Genomic DNA, 18,726 nt, shown 5'->3' on the forward strand with positions numbered 1-18,726 from the left:
TCAGAATCAGTTCTTAGTTTATTCAGTGGAGAACCTTCCAAAGAAACTTCGTTGCATCGTTCGACGACAATAAATGCTGCAAAGAACATTTTGGGTTGCAATCTTTTAATTAGCGAGGATTCGCTTGTTAGTCATGAGTTTAGTCCAAATGTCGAGGTTCCAGTGCCACCTAAACTGTCATATACCGACTTCAAAAAACCAGCTTTTGAACGGCGGAAGAAGTTTTTTGACGACTCTGAATCTTCTAACCGTTTCCGAGACGAAGAAGACACTGAATCGAAGATAAAATATGCAACTAAAAAAGAAGTACGCGAGGCTCTTGATGAGAAAAATAAAATCTTGTGCGGCGTTTTAGGAGGTTTTTCTTCAGCGCAAGCGTTTCACGATACGAATAAATTTGGCGATACGAACTGGGTTGAGGACTTTGATGAAAAAGAACAATTGCTGAAAAAGAAAAGGAGGAAAAGCAAAAAACGGAAAGGTCATTTCTTGGATGATGTAATCGAAGGTCATCGTCCGAGTAACAAGGAAGATGAAATCGTTGTTTCGGGGTCCGACAAAGTCATTGACGTTGTGAACAGTTTTATCTCTTCCAAGCCCTCGTCACATAAGGAAGCACACCACAATGACCCGAAATTTTTGACCATAATTGACGAGCATATCCCAATAAATGAAGCTACTTATCAACAACAAGAAATCGCATGCGATCAAAAAATCAAATCAAGTAAACAGAGAAAAACTGATTTCGCTATTTTTGATGCATTCGAATTTGTTGAGCAGAGTGATTTTAATGAAGTTCAGGGTCATCAAATTAATTCAGAAAAGAACGGTATTGAAAAAAATCGGGGTGTAAATGGTAACTTTGAAAATAGTTCTGTAAATGCAAGTAATATTGACGATAATAATAGCAAGGTATGCGAACGAGATTATATGGACGTGTCTTTTTTGTCAGATTCACATTATCTTCCATTCGATACCCAAAATGAAACTCCCAGCAAAAATCCTGATGTGCAAGAAAACACAACTACTAATTCAGTCCAAATGGAGCCTAGAAATTCTTGGGAATCTTCTCTTGCAACATGTCAAGGCCACAGAGAAACTGCGCAGTCTTGTGCATCTAAGCCGATCGGAGCTTCGAGAGAAACTATAACTGATTTGATCTCAGATGGAAATATGACACCCTATGAAAGGTCAATTGATTCGGATTCAATTAAGAACGATCAGTACGAACTGGCAAACGAAACAACTTATGCATCTGTTCCAAAGTCGGTGCGAAAAGACGGAAGAAAAATTCTCTCTGCCACTAATTCTCTTTTCAAAACTCCATTGATGAAATCTAAAAGTGAAAAATCAAAGTCAAATAGAAAAAGTCAATGCGCAGATCCGTTTCAGACTAAAACGATTCGGAACTTGTTAAATTTGAGCCTAGATAAAACGCATGAACAATTAAAATCACTTTATAAAATACCATCTGGGGTTCAATTTACGTTTGAAGCATATAGAAATCATCTGTTGCAACAGGCTCGCATATTTTGTATGTTGTCTATAATGCCCGCTTACGATAGTTTTATCGGCTTCTGGACTGATAACAGAAATAAGACCATTCTAAATATTGAATCCATATGTTTGAAGTCGAATTTTCTGGTCTTAAAGGACGCTCAAATGAGCTTTTCTTCAAAGCAACATGACAAGATCCTGAGCAAAATAAAGCATAAAACGTACGAAGAGTCGTTTTATGTTCAAATACCACCAAATAAGAGCCTTTTCAGTTCGTTCAGTCGCAACGATATATGGATCATAATTCCCAAAGAACACAGCAGTGAGTTCATGGCTCGCTCCATAATGCCATGGCCATTGTGGAATGGGCATTTACATCTGCAACTTTTGAGTTGCCCTGAGAAATTTGATTTGAAGTTCTTCATTCGAACAAATAAAGAGGTTAATATGGTAAGAATTGCATCGAGTGTTAATGACTTAGATTGTCTCGATTGTATTTCTGCAAATTTGGCGGATTTGGTGGGAGTATGTACAAATCCAGTGTTTGAATCTCTATGTGATGTTCGTAATCATCAAAGTAACTCAAATGACCATTCATTAAGCAGCCGTAAGAGAAGTGCAGTTATTGTGAAGCCGGAATTCTGTGAAATGGTACTTTCTCTGGCAGATGAGTTCGAGCAAGTTTTCAACCTTAATGACCAGCAGAAAACAGCTTTGAACAATATATGCTATTCAATATGCTCTGAAAATAGCAATGAAGTTACAATGTTAATACATGGAGTGTTTGGATCCGGAAAATCTTTTTTATTAGCTGTTTTCATTCATTTTCTTGTAAATTTAGCCAATCAGTGTGCTTTTGAGGACAGCGAAAACTTTTCGATAATGGTTTGCAGTGGAACAAATGTAGCTGTTGACAACGTTCTGGGGAAATATATCGAAATTGTGAAACATTCTGCAAAGTGTGAATTACTTGAGGAAAATGCTGAAAACATTTCTGAAGAGGAAGTTGAAAAAAGGTTGAATGAGATTTTGAGCGGCAGTTTGTTGAGGATTGGAAACGTGCAGAAGATATCGATGCCTATGTTGAGATACTCCCTGCATCATGACCTTGAGACGGATAATTTGAAACAACTGGCGATTCGTCTCAAAGACAAGGAACTGAAAAAGTAGGGTTATAAGTATACAACTATTTGAATGTAATTTGTTCGAAGTAAATCAGGAGTCGTTTTATAATTTTCAAGTTAGAATGAACCATCAATTTCAACTATCAATAAGAAAAAATCAAATTGACTGAAATATTGTGAATTTTTCAGTTAAGCCGAAGTGTAACAAAAATTGAGTGAAAAAAGCTTACCTCATTTAATTTGTCTGAAAAGTGGTAATCGGAACAACAATTAAAGTTGTTGAAATGAATCGGAGTTTTTGTCCCTGTTCAGATGCGACCGAGAGGAGCTGTTGAAGCTGCGACTGAGCGAGAAGAATTCTCAGAGAAGCAGTCGTGTGCAGTCGGCCAGAGTGGTGGGAGTGACGACTGCCTCGTGTCTCTCGGCTCACCTCGATAGTTACAAACCCACTCTTCTCATTCTAGACGAGGCTGCTCAGATCACAGAATGTGCCTCCCATTTAGCCATCGCCAGGTTGGTCAGAAAATGTTTCGTTATAAAAATATCGCGCACCCACCCGATGCCATAGTAGTCTTTGGTTATGTAAGAGTTTAACCAAAGTATACTGCTTTGTAGAAGAAAGTGTTTGCATAACTTGGTCATTATGCTGGGAAAATTGATATGGCTGATCTGAAAAAGGTTCTTGATGTTTTTGAAATCATGATACCACTCCTTTGAAAAACAGGCATTTATAAAGTAAGTTATACCCAGTAGTTTCGAATGATGAATAACATAGTGCTTCTTAGCTCAATTAAAATATTATGAAATGTCCTGTCGAAATTATCGCAAATTTGAATATTTAAAAAGAATTTTTGATTTACGTAGATTCAAACCCTGGCGACTCCTACTCGTGGGAGATCCGAAGCAGCTACCACCTGTTGTACCCGATGTTCCCACTTCCTCTTTCTCATCTGTCTCCAAAGTATCATCTGCAGGTCCAAACCCAAGTCACGTGACAGCTCCAGCCGATACAACTCTTTTCAACCGTCTGCAGCTAAACGGAGTCAATCCTGTGCTGTTAAACACGCAATACAGATGCCATCCGGAAATAGCCAATATATGCGGCAAGATATTCTACAACAACATGCTTGTGAATGGAATCGAAGCTTCCCACCGTGCGCCATTGATCGCATATAAAAGGCATGGTTCGTCTCAAACCAAAAGGTTGCTGCCGCCTGTTTGTATGGTGAATGTAAACAATGGAAAACAAGAACAAAACAGCTCAAACAATAAAAGTCTAACTAATGAACAAGAAGCTAATCTCTGTGTTGATTTCATTGTCAGTTTGGTGACTCATCAAAACATACCTCCTGAAAAAATAGGAGTGATATGTTTTTATAAAGCGCAAGCTAACTTGATTGATGAAAAAATGGTGGCAAAATTGGCTCACTTAGATCAAGAACCGTCTCGCTGTGTCCCAAAAACAAGCACTGTGGATGCCTTTCAGGGAGGGGAATGCGACATCATCATTCTATGTACGACTAGAACGAAACTAAGCTCCAATATTAAACTCCAATCTGATTGGTCAAGCGAAGACCAAGATTTCTTTTCTAATCCGCACCGGTTAAACGTGGCAATTTCCAGAGCCAAGACACATCTCGTTATACTGTGCCATGTACCTCTTATTTTGGAATTGATGAACTCGCCAATTTTGGCAAAGGGCAGTATGCCGAACTGCTGGGAAGAAATTTACAGTATTATTGGCAACTCAGAAGATCAGTACTTTCCAAACTCAGCGAAATTCTATGAAAAACTTGATTTGAACTGAAAATTTTGTTGCGCAGCAAAAATTTTTGTTGATGTTTTTTTTTGTTTTACGGTGCTTTATAGCTATTTTATGTTCAGAGTGTTATTTTTTGTTTTATATTCTTTGCTTCCAAATAAAAAAGATTTTTTTTGTTCGATTTTTCCTGTTTTGAAGTGGGAAAATATTTTTTGTTCAAATTCGAAATTAGACCAAAGCTATCTGATGACGCAGATTGTTCATTTGTCGATAGTACTGGGAGCTCAAAAAAAGAGAACATATTGCAAAATTCCGAATTTGAAGTAAGAACCTCAAGTCCCCACAAAAAGTAAAATGATATTTTTTTTTCAAATTATGGTCTGTAATTTTCGGCTTCAGGATAATCATTTTTGAAACAGTTATCAAGTGAAATCGGACGTTTAGCGGAATCAGATAACGATCAATTAAGTCGAACAATGATTTCGAGCAAAGTCGAACAACAGTGTGAGCGCCTCAGAGTGTGCATGTGTTTGTGCGCAGAGGAAACATGCGCGGTGAAGCTTGGTTTGTAATGCAAATAATCATGTGTCATTATTTCTCTCAACTCATCACTGCAAATCATTGAAAAATACATATATTAAATTCTTTCTATTACAAAGATTTCAAGAACCGGTTATTCAGAGAAAATTTAAGAAAAATTATGTCAGGGACGGATTTCCGGGGAAGTGCGTATCCCCGTTTTTTGGCGACGAAACCTAAACTTTTTCTAAAGGCGTCTTTGGCGCCAAATTGTCCTAAACTTGAAGGGGAGCGCGCAAAAAAAAACAGTTTTTAGTCAGACTGCCCAAAAATATAAATTTTAACCCTTTTTTAAATTTGCGCGTGATGCAGAAAGTTTGGGCTAAATAGGGATCAAAGCCTCAAATTTAATAAATTTTATTTCGATTGAAATTTTCTAACTTTTAATCGCTTGGAGTTGAAATTGCAAATTTAATCGCTCCAATAGCTGACGCCGAAAAAAAAACTTTTTTTTGAAATCAGTGGAATTAACGTGAAATTTTTCAATGATATAATAGCGTTATCCAAACTTTTCTGCGAATTGATTGACTCCACCAAAAACCCATTGCAAGTTGTATAGTTTTTTTTTTAGTTAAGTAGCGTGTTTGAAAAGTGATTTACTAACCGATAGAAAATATAAAGGTCACAAAAAATGTGATTGACTCTTAATTTCGAAAACTGAATTTAGTTTCAGATTTTCCAGCGAAACGAAAATTTAACCGTTTGATCCAGTTTTCTCAAATTAGATAATTTTATCAAAATTTGTAATTTATAAGTTGTTGTAAAAAATCAAAGAGCTTGAGACTTTTTTTTTCTTTAAAATTTGAAAATTGAGTTTTTTTATAGAAAAAAAAACAATGCCGTTTTTTTTTTATTTTCTTGCGTGCATCGATTCTTTTCCAACTGTCTGATATCTTATTTATTTAGCTCTTGAGGTTTTAATTTTTTTCCAAAATGGCTCGCACGGTTTAAATTGCAGATAGAATGGTCACAGCCAGAATTGGTGATATCTGTGTTCTTCATTATTCGTCCCTTCAGTTCGCTAAAACCCAGCCATTGCTGTCTACGAATGTTGCTTTTTGTCCTAAACAAAATAAGTCTATCCATGTTAGTTTGCGAAAAATTCGGTGGAACAGAAAAGTAATTAAACAACGCAATCTACTATTTTTTTTGTAAAATTAGGTTTCAGGCGACGGTGAAACAATAACGGTTCTTAACTACAAACTAAACGATTCTTAGACATACTAAAAAAATACATGAAGATATACAAACATACTTACGTACAAAGCTGAAATTGGAAAAAAAATTGACTCAAACGCTCGAAAATGGTCATTGATTGACCGTTTCGGTTGAACTTTGACTCGAGTACAACCCGCTCGATCACCTGAAAATTCTCTTCGTGTTCCTCGAGCACTTGAAATTGGTCGAACACATTTATGGTCGAGACATTCAAAAAATATCTTGCCTGGGGCGAGCACGGCCGAACATAATTCTAGAGGTAGAGACAGTAGCAAATTATCTTGTTTGGGTCGAGCGCATTCTAGCACATTTTTTAGTACAGAGCACGGTCGAAAACTTTTTTGCTTATTCTGGGCACTTTTCGTGGTCAAGACAACAAAAAATTATTTTGCTTGGGTCGAGCACGTTCGAGCACATTTTTTAAATCTCGAGCATGGTCGAAAACATTTTTTTCTTGGGTCGAGCACATTTTGTCGGTCGAGCACGATCGAAACATATCTTGCTTGGGTCGAGCACGGTCAAGCACATTTGCTTGGGTCGAGCACGGTCAAGCACATTTGCTTTGGTCGAGCGCAGTTGAAAAATACCAAAATTTGGTCGAGACGGTCGAGACATACCAATTTTTGGTCGAGATGATTGAAACATAAATTGAGCACTTTGACCCGGGTAGCTTTTGATCATACAATTGTTCGGAAGCTCTCTTACCTTTCAAAAAATTTTCGAAAATTTTGTCGACCTACTACTTGTGTCGACCAAAGTGATTTTCTGAAGACTCCCAGTTTCATTCGTCAGGAAGTCATTTTTACAAAAAATTTAGCACCGCAAAATTTTTTTTGTAAAAACAGGTCAACAAAAGCCGTTTTTGGTCACTTTTTGAAAAATTTCGAGCAAAAAATTAATTTTTTTTTGGCGCGCTCTCTTCAAAATCCGCCCCTGCTCAAACCTGGTTGAGTTGCAATGATCAGCCCGTAAGAGAGCGAAATCCAAAACACATGATGTCTTTTTAAAACAGACGGTTTTGAAAATTTAGAAGGAAAATGACAATTATTGAAATTGGCAATCGAAAAAAAATTGACTTGTTTTTGCTTTTGCTCAGCACTGAGACCATTTTTCACAAGTTTGTTTTTAATTCAATTTTCTCATGATGCATCAAAATGCATTAAGTTGTTCAAACTTCTCACTTGTAAGAACGATGAAGCTTACAATCGAGCAACGAATCTTCACTTTTTGTGCAAAACTTTAAATGGAAGAGTCTGCACGTAAAAACTTAGATTTTACTCACCAAAAAGGCATAAATGAACAAAGGTTAGATCAATTTTTTCGTGAAATCTTTTTGGTAGAGTCAAAAAAGGCGATGGTTTTTTTCCAATTCGAATAAAAATTAATCGGTTAGTACACAATGTGTGATTTGGGCTGCTAGGTATGTATTCAATTTTTCAAGAATTTTGACCAAATTTTTGTTGAGATAATCCAGTTGGGATCCTTTTTTTGGGACGTGCATTGAATGACGGTTTTTGCTATTGGATTATCAGCTACAGAGAAGTCAGTTGACTACCGCCTGCGTTCCTCAAGTTCGAACCTGAACCTCGAAAACAATACAGGTTTTGTGAAGAAAGACTGTATAAAATATGCTGAATAAAAACCAAGCGTTTTTGGTCTCTAATATGGCCAATCCATTTCATCAGTTAAATTTTGTAGAAAAGCAGTTCCTGTATTTGGAGTTCCCAGTGCGGATTCTTGAATATTTTTGGAGCTGTTCGTTTTCCATTCTTAAGCTTATAGCATTCTGATTTGCGTTCTGTATGCAAAAGTTTTTTTGGCCGTCGAAAATTTTTCTAGGCAAGTGTCTTTTAAACACATTCATGTTTATCCAATTCTCAGTCAATTTTGATCAAGCTCCTATCATCACTACTTTTCCTAACAAAGCCACCGCTCCCATCATTATCACAATTCATTATTCCAAATGTTTCATTACCAGTGCAAAAATGTAATTATTTAATGTGGTCGACAGTTAAGCTACAGAGCGAGCGTGAATGGCGCAATCATATAAAGCATTCAAGTCTATTTCAATGCCACCACCAGCGGATTTGGGAGGGGATGCGGACAACCCCCCCCCCCCCCCCCCTACCTCAGGGATTCGACCCCCTGCCGACCCCTTTGTACTATTTTGAGATATCCATTTTTGGCTGACTGACCCTAAAATGTTTCTAATGGCGCCTTCGGCGCCAATAAACTAAATTTTAGGGGGAGCGCGCGCCAAAAAAACAAAACTTATTAGTCAAAATTTTCCAAAAAGAGCCTAAAAACGCCTTTTTGGCCTGTTTTTTCAAAACTTGCCTGCGGCACAGAAAATTTGGCCAAAACAGGGTCTTTTTAGTGCTCTGGGAGAGCTCGGAAAATCAATTTGATTAGGTGAACCTAAAAAAAGATGACAAAATTTTTGAATTTTTTTGAAAATCCACCCTCCCCTCGAGAAAATCCTAGATCCGCCCCTGAGTGCCACCATTCCAGGAGTTTACTCATATAACTGACACAAGGAACCAGTTAGTAACATAGATATTTGAATCGTTACAAGCAATTTTTAAACATCATTATTGGAGTAGCGTTTTGAGCTACGCCTATTGTGAATTATGGTGTAGAGTTTTTCCTTTCCTAACTAATTATGGCGAATTGACTGTTTAAGTTGAATTTATTAACTTTATCCGAGACAACAAAAGGGTTCTAAATTTTTTATGTTGTCCCGGTCGTGAATTGGCAAGAATTGGTTGCGCAGTTATAAAATTGACTATTAATATTGTTCACGTCACGCCAATTGTCAAATTACGCCAATTGCGACGGTTTTTTAAGTCGCGGCCGTAGTTTTATCACGCAGCGGCGGCGGTTTTATCTCAAGTCGCGGACCTCGCCCCGATATTTGATCTAATCGAAAATGTATGCATAAGCAGCAAGGTAAGATACGATTGTTTTGTCAATTTTACCATTAAGCAACTGTCTTCATACTGTTGAATAGTATATAGCTTGGTTATAGAAAAGATTGAAACTAGTCATATAGGCGTGATCAAACGCGACGTGTTTTGGCCAATCCAAATAATGCAAGTCGCGTGACCGAGGCTATATTTTAGTAAAAATCTTTTCATACTTTTTGTTCAATCGGTCATTTTTATTGGCTTGCTTTATCAATACATGGCCTAAATATTTGAAACGAAAAAACTTAGCTACTTTTGCTCACATTTTGGGCAAGCAAAGATAAAGATAACTTCAAAAAAATTTCAGCCATGAATTTTAAATTGGCGTCCGTGCTTGGAATTTTTTTGTCCTTTCTTCTTTTTACTTTGGTGAAGACTCAGTTCACCCAAGATGTCAAAAACGATTTTCAAAATATATTCGGTGAGTACAAATTAAATTCCTTTATGGCAAAGTTATTTTTTTAACAAAAAATGTTTCTGCTTACAAGATTATTCTTTATCAGCAGTAATCTGAACTTTTCCGCGCAATCCGAGAACTGTTCGTGGCTTTTTTCGCTTAGTTTTTAAGATGAAAAACAATCAATGCAAAAAAAATATATTCTATGAAGTTCGGGCTCAGGACAAAAACAATAATCGGTGATATATTACAAAAGGTGATAATTTTGAGTATAGTGCATGCATTAATTTTGAGAACTCTAATGCTCAATGTAGTCATTTCATTTTCAATCAATTGTACTACTACTCAGGTAGTTTTTGTAAATACTTTACTCTGCCAAATAAGATGCTATTCAAAAATTCAATTTCTTCCTTTTTTGCCATAAACTTTGGCTTATGAAATTTTTTTTAAGTAATGTACGACGTCGTACAGAAAGCGATCCAGCTATTGAAATTTAACCTACCACCTTTTGTAATTTATCACCCAATAACCTTCGAATGATATTTACACTTGCGAAAGCAAATGTTTTGGAACCGGGAACTAAATTTTTTCCCCTAAACAATCTTTTTAACATATTTTTATTTGAGATTGATGGTGCTTTACCAATAATTCTTAGCATTTTTGACGCCCTCCTCATTTTGCCAGGAGATAATGCGGTTGCCTTTGCACCCTATGGTCTGAGTTTTGAGTTCCGGTAGGACCCAGTTTCTGAAATCGCATTGTTTCGGCTCATGTTTTGCCAATTTAGTGAACATATTTTGCATCGGTTTAAGGCTCAAAATTGATTATTCTTTTTTTAAAGAAAATAAGGTCGTTTATAGCATGAAAGTTATAATTTCAAACAATTTAATCGCTGAATGACAACAATTTCCTTCGACATTTGTTTTTGGATCATTTTTTGTTATACCAAATGTCACAGCTTATATACACTGGGAAAATACTGAAAACTTGTTTAAAGCTAGTGGTTGTTTTTCTCACATTGAATTTTTCATAATTGTTAAAAGATTGTTTTTTATGACAATAATATCTCGTCATTTTTTGTTTTTGGATCATTTTTCGTCTAACCATGTGTTGTCGGCTTAGTGATTGCTCGAAAAATACTAAAAGTTTGATTAATGCTAGTGCTTGTGTTCCGAATCTTTTTGTCTGAGATAGAATGTTTCAAAATAGATTATTTTGTTAAAATTGAATCTTTTTAAAGATTGAATTTTTGAAAAATTGTGAAAAAATGTAGAACAAAAGTTTTCTTTGGCATTTTTTGTTATCGGATCAATAGATGTGCAACCACGTGTGGTTGGCTAAAAAAACGCTCGGTAAGCTAAAAGTTTTTTTTTAGGGCTTGTGGTTGTACTTCTCGGATCTTTTTCGAGATCAGTTTTTTCGTATTTCAGTTTTTTCGTTTTTTTCTGTTTTAGTTATTTCCACCTCACTGGACCTTGCAATACTACGATGATTTTGTTTTATCGCAAGTGATGCGACGCTTTGCTTCTGTCTAAAAAACTCCGTGAAAATTTGACGACTAAAACGTCGAAATTTGTATGGAAAAAACCACCCCGAGCACAAATTTTCCGTCACTTTGTTCGAAAGTCAGAACAACTGAACAAAACTCTTTTGTAATAAAACAAACGCCCAAAAATATGTTTGTTCTGACTTTCCAAGGAAACTGTCTTGTGCGCTTGTGTCCGTTTTTTTATCCAGTCATTTTTTCGACTCTTTAACTAAGCACATTTGACAAAGTTTTATGTTTTCATCTGAAAAGTGTGTTCACTTGGAACTCTAACGCAAAAAAAACCTGTGGTCAATTTTTTCATAGTTATGGTGGTTTGAAACTTGCTAACTTGCTCATATTGGGATAACTCACGCGCGTTATATTGCGATCATGTAACACGCAAAAGCAGCGGATTAATGCGTTCCAAAATTGTATAAATCAAGTCATTTGGTTTTATTATTAGGACAGTTGCTAATTACATCCTTTTTTAGTTCACACATTGAAAAAAAACAAAAAAAAAACTTGTCTTTTTTCTTAAAATCATTTCGTCAATTTTTCAAACAAAAAACTCTCTAATCGGTCTTAAAGTGCAGTCGGAACATTCAGAGCTTCTCAGTCTTGTTATTAACTTGTGGTTGTTTAGACGACGTGTTCCTGAACAGTCGGTGTCAAGACCGGACCCGCTGCATGATGAGTGAATGGGACTATGTGAAGGATTTGACGAATGACATGGATGACGTGTACATAGGACCCACCCTCTACAAAGAGCCGGGCAACTGGTACTTCGACAGGGACAACAAAGACCCCATCCACTTTGCCAATTTTATGTGTGCCGCCAGGCAGGACTTCGATTCCGTCGCTTTCTACAGGCGGGTGAATTGAGATCAAATTTCCGCCAATCGATGAAAAGGGATTAAATTTGATTCAAGTGTGTTATTTTTGGAGCGCTCGGTGCATCTTAAAACCAGATTGCGTGATAAACCTTTTTTAAATAATTCGGAGCTGCAATGAAAAATGGCAAAAATATTTCGATAAAAGGTCAATAAACAAGGTGTAATCTTGTTCATTTTGTTACTCCAATTACGCAGTCAATGAACGTTACTGTATTCAATGCAACTTTTTTTTAGGAATTATTGTGTGAATAAAACAACTTAATGGCTTAAATAAAAAAATTCTGAAGCTTTAAATGAAACAAATTTTAAGTAAAATTTTTGGCAAGTAAATCATACCTTAGTGAAGCTTTTAATAACTAACTTATAAATAAATAACTTCCGGTAAGTCTTTTGGACGCTTCAAGAAAATAAAAATTCAGTACAACTTCGACGATAACAATCTACTTTATTTTCTCGAAAAAACTTTAAATTTTTTTTTATTCATTTCAAAAATATGCCCTTAATCCTTAAGAACAACGCGATATAAGAAATTGTCGGTATGGGTTATATGCAAAACGCGTAAAAGTTACGCAAAAAAAAGATTTTTGTTCTTTCGTTGAGTGGGTTTCAATCAACAAACAAAATAATGAGTAATACGCATTTAAAATTTTTCATCGCTTTGAAATTTCTGTTGTTCTCGACTTGATCTGAATTTTTTTCGAATAAAAACAAAACAGATGTTTTCAAAAAGAAAATTTTCTGGAGTGAAAAGTTAGTAACCAGTTCCGCTTTGGCTACTAGTCAAAATTTTATTTTCCTAAAAAACTATTCGATAAGGATTAAGAGGCAGTCTGAACATTCAACGCGTTGCCCTGATATACGAGTGGTCTTGTTGTTCCAACTTTTGTACCGAAAGTAACGGTACAAAAGATTCTAAAGAAAATAAAATTCAGAAATAAAAGAAAAAAAAAAGAAAATAAAAGAAAACAAAATAGATTTGACGCATGGATGTTTTCCGCTGTCGAAGCTATTCGTTTTGCAATTTCTTCATGATAGTTATCTTGCAAATTTCTTGCAAAATAGCCATCGGCTTGCAATAATCTTGCAAGATAAACAGTATCTCGCAAGATCTTGCAAGATAATGATCATTTGCAAGATCGTGCTAGATAACCATCCTCTGTCGACTACGGAAGATTTTGTGAATTATGCTTATGCTTTGAGTATAACATTAGTCGACTTGTAGCATTGCAATAGTCGAATTGTTACATCCTACAAGAATCCTGTTGGGATACTTATCACCTGGAAAAACTTTATTTTGTCTCCGAAATATTTCAATGACAGATTGTATCATTTACTCATTGATCGAGTTGATCCATTTATGTTCCAATTACACACTTAACTAGTATCAATCAGAATCGATCCTTGTCATCTCACGTTTTCATGTTTCGAGCTGAACCTTTTATATTTTAGGGTGGCGTCCCTCATGCTTGAAGGACCGAATGCTTGAAATTAATTTTACCTTACTTTCAGCCAATCAGAATTGAGTATTCAAAATTTCAAAATAAATCGCGAAAATCCCAAAGTAAGAAAATAAATCCAGGCCATCCATTAGTGTTAATATTGACCGATTAGATAATAAGCAGATGAGTTTTCAAGACTGAAAAAGTCTTATGATTTGACCTCATTAATCTTGATGATTATCTGAATAGTTTTGGGGTTGTAACCCGCAATTTATAATTTTTTTGATTATTTTCCACTGATTTAATACATTTTCTGTTATTATTGACTTCGATTTTGTGAGAAAGGCAATTAGCCAATAGAAACGCTTAGAGATTTTGATTGGTTGAAATTTTTCAAGCATTCGGTTCTTCAAGCATGAGAACCCTCCCCATATTTTAGCAACGCAATTAACTTCAACCAATCAAGTTTAATCATTGTAATACCACGTTTAATTATTTAATTTTCTGAACATGGGAGGAACAAAATAAATTAACCCAAAAAAAATCAATTTCATGCATTTCGCATGAAGCGAAGTGAGGTGCCAATTCGCGACAGACGATGAATCGTAATAGCCGAAAAATAGTAATGGGTGAAAAGTTGCTGCTAGATGTAAAACTAGATTAACCCCCAACCCCCCAGTATTAGAGGTAAACCAAAATTCCCGAACTGACGCCTACTACGAATTGCCAGATATTTCTTATTTATGACAATGGCGAAGCATCTTCTTTTGGAAATCGGCATTTTACTTCGTTTTATGCAAAACGCATGATAAAACTGAAACTTTTGGGTTCCTTTAAAATTTTCCTCCCATTCTTGAGAAAGTAAAACAAAGAAGTTGAGATTGCAATGATAAAATTTGATTGGTTGGAGTTAAATGCGTTGCTGAAGCATAAAGGTTCAACTCGTTCAATTAAGATGCGCTTTTGAAATAATTTGGGCAAAATAAGTAAAATCATTAGTTCATTCATAGATCTCAAAAAAAGCAGTTGCGTAAGTCCCAAATTTTTTCAATAGGTCATGTACTACTTTGACATGCTTTCTGCTTAAATTCGCCGGTTCGCGCGAAAACCGGCTCTAATTTTTGGAAGTCATGCCATTTGCTGGCAAGTTCGCAACGTGTAGGCGCAACTGCGGCGGTGACTATTCGGCCGCTTGGTTTTATGCTGTTTGAACAATACAAAAAAATTCCAACCATTAGCTCAAAATTTAGTCAATCAGAACTCAAGAGCAATAATTTAGGGACTTGTGCGAGTGATTTTTTATTTTCAAGTTTGGGAACGTGGGGATCTTTGAAAATATGGGAATCATCGATTTTCGTTGTGCAGTTGGTTCAAAAACGGAGAGGAGATTCAGGTCAGTAGTCCGGAGAATAAACACATTGCTATAGCTGGGGGTCTGCTATCGATCAACAACCCAACGGCAAAGGATGTTGGCAAGTACTACTGTTCGGCATCCAACATCGCGGGAACCACCCTCGGCAGGACCAGGTCACTAGTCTTGGCATGTGAGTTCAGAAGACAGGATTTTTCTGTTATACGATCCAAAAGTATGAAAATGTGTTGATTGAGCTTCTGTTTTTTTTTAGAATCCAGAGTTTTTTCTCTGATGGTAATTTCAACCAATCAGATTTGAGCATTATTTTCAGCTTTCAAAATATGAAAAACATCAGTTTTGGTCCGTGTAACAGAAAAAAACCCAAAAGATATATATTTTTTTGCGTATGTTGTTGTCTTTTTGTGCCCAAAGTAATCAAAACTTTTAATGAGCTGTTCCGTTTCAACTTTCAGATTTCTTTTGTATTCGCGTACTTCATTCAACCAATCACATTCAAGCTTTAAGTCCGAAATTTTGAAAATCGAAAAGGTCAAAATTGGGCCGCATTAACAGACCTCTTCTTTGTAAAATAGATTAAGTTAAATTAATAAATTTAAAAAACCTGTTTCAAGTTAAGGGGTAGCTGTCGGTACAAGTATGATAGTTGGGTCCAAAAAAAGAGGAAGTATGAAAGATGAGTCTCGCATTCTGTGTGAAAACTTCAAAAACGCTAATAAACAAATGCGAACCATGCTTTCGAAGGTTTGAAGGCCTAAAAAGTTTTCTTCAGGGACCCATCTTAGTTTTTGGGACCCAACTATCATACTTGTACCTAACTGTCCCTTCCTACCCCTTCTTTATTCTGATTTCTACGCTGAATGAAAACCCTTCTTAGAACCTCGGAAATTAAATTGTTTTTGCTTTAGACGTCGAAGAGTTTACAGGAGGCGAAAGAATTGAAGTTGTATCTTCAACCGGAGTAGCAGTTATCGCATGTAACAGACCCAAGTGGTTCAAACGTTAGTATAAAGCTGTTTATCGCGTGTAACAGACCCAAGTGGTTCAAACGTTAGTATAAAGCTGTTTATCGCGTGTAACAGACCCAAGTGGTTCAAACGTTAGTATAAAGCTGTTTTTCGCGTGTAACAGACCCAAGTGGTTCAAACGTTAGTATAAAGCTGTTTTTCGCGTGTAACAGACCCAAGTGGTTCAAACGTTAGTATAAAGCTGTTTATCGCGTGTAACAGACCCAAGTGGTTCAAACGTTAGTATAAAGCTGTTTATCGCGTGTAACAGACCCAAGTGGTTCAAACGTTAGTATAAAGCTGTTTTTCGCGTGTAACAGACCCAAGTGGTTCAAACGTTAGTATAAAGCTGTTAAAACAAACGGATCAAGTTAACATCCTCCTCCTCCTCCTCCCCTCGCCTGATTGGCTGAAAATTACTAACTTAGAGCCGAGTTAACTTGGTCCAATTAAACTTATTGACAGCATCGTTTGAGTTGTTCGTAAAAATTATTTCAAACCATACTGGATTAAATCTGTATAATCCAAACTTTTTAAAAACTTCAATCTTTTAACATTTTGAGAGATATTAAGCACTTAAGGGTATTGGTTCGGCGTTCACTTTGGAGATCCTCAGATAATCCTATGCTTCGTTCTTAGTTTAATAATGAAAACAGAAGAGTTATAACTTTTACTTTGAACTCTTAGTCAATGGTGTTTTGTTTTCAGAGATCATGTTGATCGTTCTTTTCTCTTAGTTCGCAACCGTCCAAATGACACTTGCATTAGGCCTGCAAGATTGGGCATGCATTAGGCCTTGAATAAATAATAACAATACATAACAGATTATTAATCATAATAATTCTCCAAGGTTACTGTGGCAACAGTACTACACAGTACCACATTCCCCTGAGGACAACAAAATTTTATATACTACCAAATAAAATTTTAAAAATACAATATGAGTTTTAGTCTCAGTTTACTATCAATGTTTGAATTTGTTTAACTTTCTACTCCTTGATTGTCTTTTCCGGCTCCGCAGCATTCCATGATTTAGAAATGTCCAACGATGTAGCCCAAAATCTTCGTTTGAACAAATGTCGCTCTAATAGGCCAAATGTCTTGTTTACTAGCGTTGTTTCACTGTTACCAGTTTTAATTGTCGCTAATCTCGTCCTGTAGGCCTCAGGGCTGCCAGATTTAAATCCGTAATGTCGTCTTTGCAAGTAATCAGTTTTACAGAATGGGACACTGGGCTGCCATATCTCTTTGGCACCTGATTCTTCGTCTGTCTATTGCTCCGCCTCACTGTTGTCTGTTCTTCTTCCTTGTCCGACTCATCGGAGAAACCTGGCGGAGGACAAATAGCGGTTGAGCCCGCTTTTTGAGTGAGTATTTGTTCAGCTTTGTTTTGAACACCTCTGGTCAAAACCTGCTCTGCGAGGTCATCCCATTTCTCTGGCGTCATATCCTTGTTCTGGAATGTATCCAGAATTTCTTTTTCTCTCGTCTGACGAGTAATGCGATTACTCTCTGATACTTTCTTCGGAGTGGATGACGCTGTCAACTCAGCGTTGCCAATGTCTCGATCTTTAGGGTCCTTCGCTGCTGTTTTGACAGCTTTTAATTTACGAGTTTCTTGTGTTGTAGATTTGCTCAAACTACTCTTTTGACTCTGCACCAACGGTCCTGCTCTGTTCGGTTTATTCCGTTTACCACCTAAATTCAGGCCACCGCCCGTCTCCGTCTACTATAATCGGAGAATTTTGAAATTTATGATTAGCCTCCAGTAATTGCATTGGCCTCCAGTAATTGCTTCAACTCCTTAGCTCTTGCCCGTTTCTTTGCTGCGCCGTATTTTGTAGGAACAGTGGACTGACATCACGACTATTTTGTCCTTTCCGAATGATCTTCACGTCATCCCTCGACTGTTCTATGCGTCTTTTCAATTGAGAAGCTGTTAACGCAGATCTTTCCAGATGTTCTTTATCTAAACGACCAGACTCAATAAGGAATTTATCTCTCAAAATTTTAAATTCAGTTTTGGGCAATCGACCGAAGTGTGCCTCAAATGGTGACAATTTTATCGTTTTCTGTTTATTCCATCTTAAGTCCCTAATAATTGTACTTAAGCAAAGTTTAATCGATTGTACGTTTTCATCGAGCAGCATAACACCCAATCTTCGTTTAACGGTCTGTATTGTTCGCTCTACCAAGTCACATCCTCGATGATCACCAACCGAACAAAATTTTTGTTTAATATTATTTTCTGTGCAGAATTTTTGCAACGCCTTTCCTTTAAACCCGGAAAACTGATCCGTTTTAATCGACTCCGGTACCCCATGTGTGTCAATATAGGTACGAAGAAAGTTTATTGTTGATTTTCGCCCAGTAGATTTCGTGACTTTAACTGACGAGACTTAGAGATTTTATCAATAGCAACTAATAAATATATCTTCTTCCCCTTATGGTCTTCAAGTGGGCCCGCATAGTCTAATTGCAATTCTTGCCCCGGCTGCGTCAACAGTGGAAGTGGTTCAGCCGAATTTTTCGGAATTATTTATTTAGCGTTCTTACCATAACGAGTGCAACTCCTACACTCTTGGGCCATGTTGACTATGTCTCTGTGCATGTGTGGCCACCATAATAGTTGAACACCTCTAACATTGCCTCCTGGCCGAGATGTCCTTGATGAAGTCGACGAAGCACAGCTTGTCTCAGCTTGTCCGGTACGGCTAATCGGTTGTCCACCAGAACACAGTCGTCCACCACTGACATCTGGTGCCACAGAAGATTAGTGTAGGGCCCCATTAGTTCAAATCTTTTCCTGTCATTACGCTCCACCCTCTCCTTAGGCGATCCATCCAAATATCTTCTGTTACTAGTTCCGCAAGCAGACTTTTGTCGAATAATTTCGTGAGAGATGGTGGGTCATTCTCCGCATTTAGTTGCTCCGTCAGTTGAT

General features: G+C 36.7%; 2 protein-coding genes across 2 annotated transcripts in view; both read left to right on the forward strand.

Annotated features, from left to right (window-relative positions):
* Positions 1–654: 654 nt before the first annotated feature.
* LOC134851413 (5'-3' DNA helicase ZGRF1-like) lies at positions 655–4,527 on the forward strand. The gene is made up of 3 exons (XM_063867488.1): positions 655–2,663; positions 2,934–3,134; positions 3,486–4,527. Exons 1-3 carry the CDS (start codon positions 931–933, stop codon positions 4,426–4,428), a joined length of 2,877 nt encoding a protein of 958 aa, XP_063723558.1. The 5' UTR covers positions 655–930; the 3' UTR covers positions 4,429–4,527.
* Positions 4,528–9,245: 4,718 nt separating this feature from the next.
* Positions 9,246–18,726, forward strand: part of LOC134857138 (contactin-1a-like) — a 39,583-nt gene continuing 30,102 nt past the window's right edge. Inside the window, exons 1-4 of the mRNA XM_063873512.1 lie at positions 9,246–9,567; positions 11,715–11,940; positions 14,769–14,947; positions 15,684–15,776. Coding sequence (XP_063729582.1) covers positions 9,456–9,567; positions 11,715–11,940; positions 14,769–14,947; positions 15,684–15,776 — 610 coding nt within the window. The 5' untranslated portion in view covers positions 9,246–9,455. The remainder of the gene's footprint in view (positions 9,568–11,714; positions 11,941–14,768; positions 14,948–15,683; positions 15,777–18,726) is intronic.

This window comes from Symsagittifera roscoffensis, chromosome 1 (assembly GCF_963678635.1).
Source record: "Symsagittifera roscoffensis chromosome 1, txSymRosc1.1, whole genome shotgun sequence".
In the NCBI taxonomy this organism is placed as follows: domain Eukaryota; kingdom Metazoa; phylum Xenacoelomorpha; order Acoela; family Convolutidae; genus Symsagittifera; species Symsagittifera roscoffensis.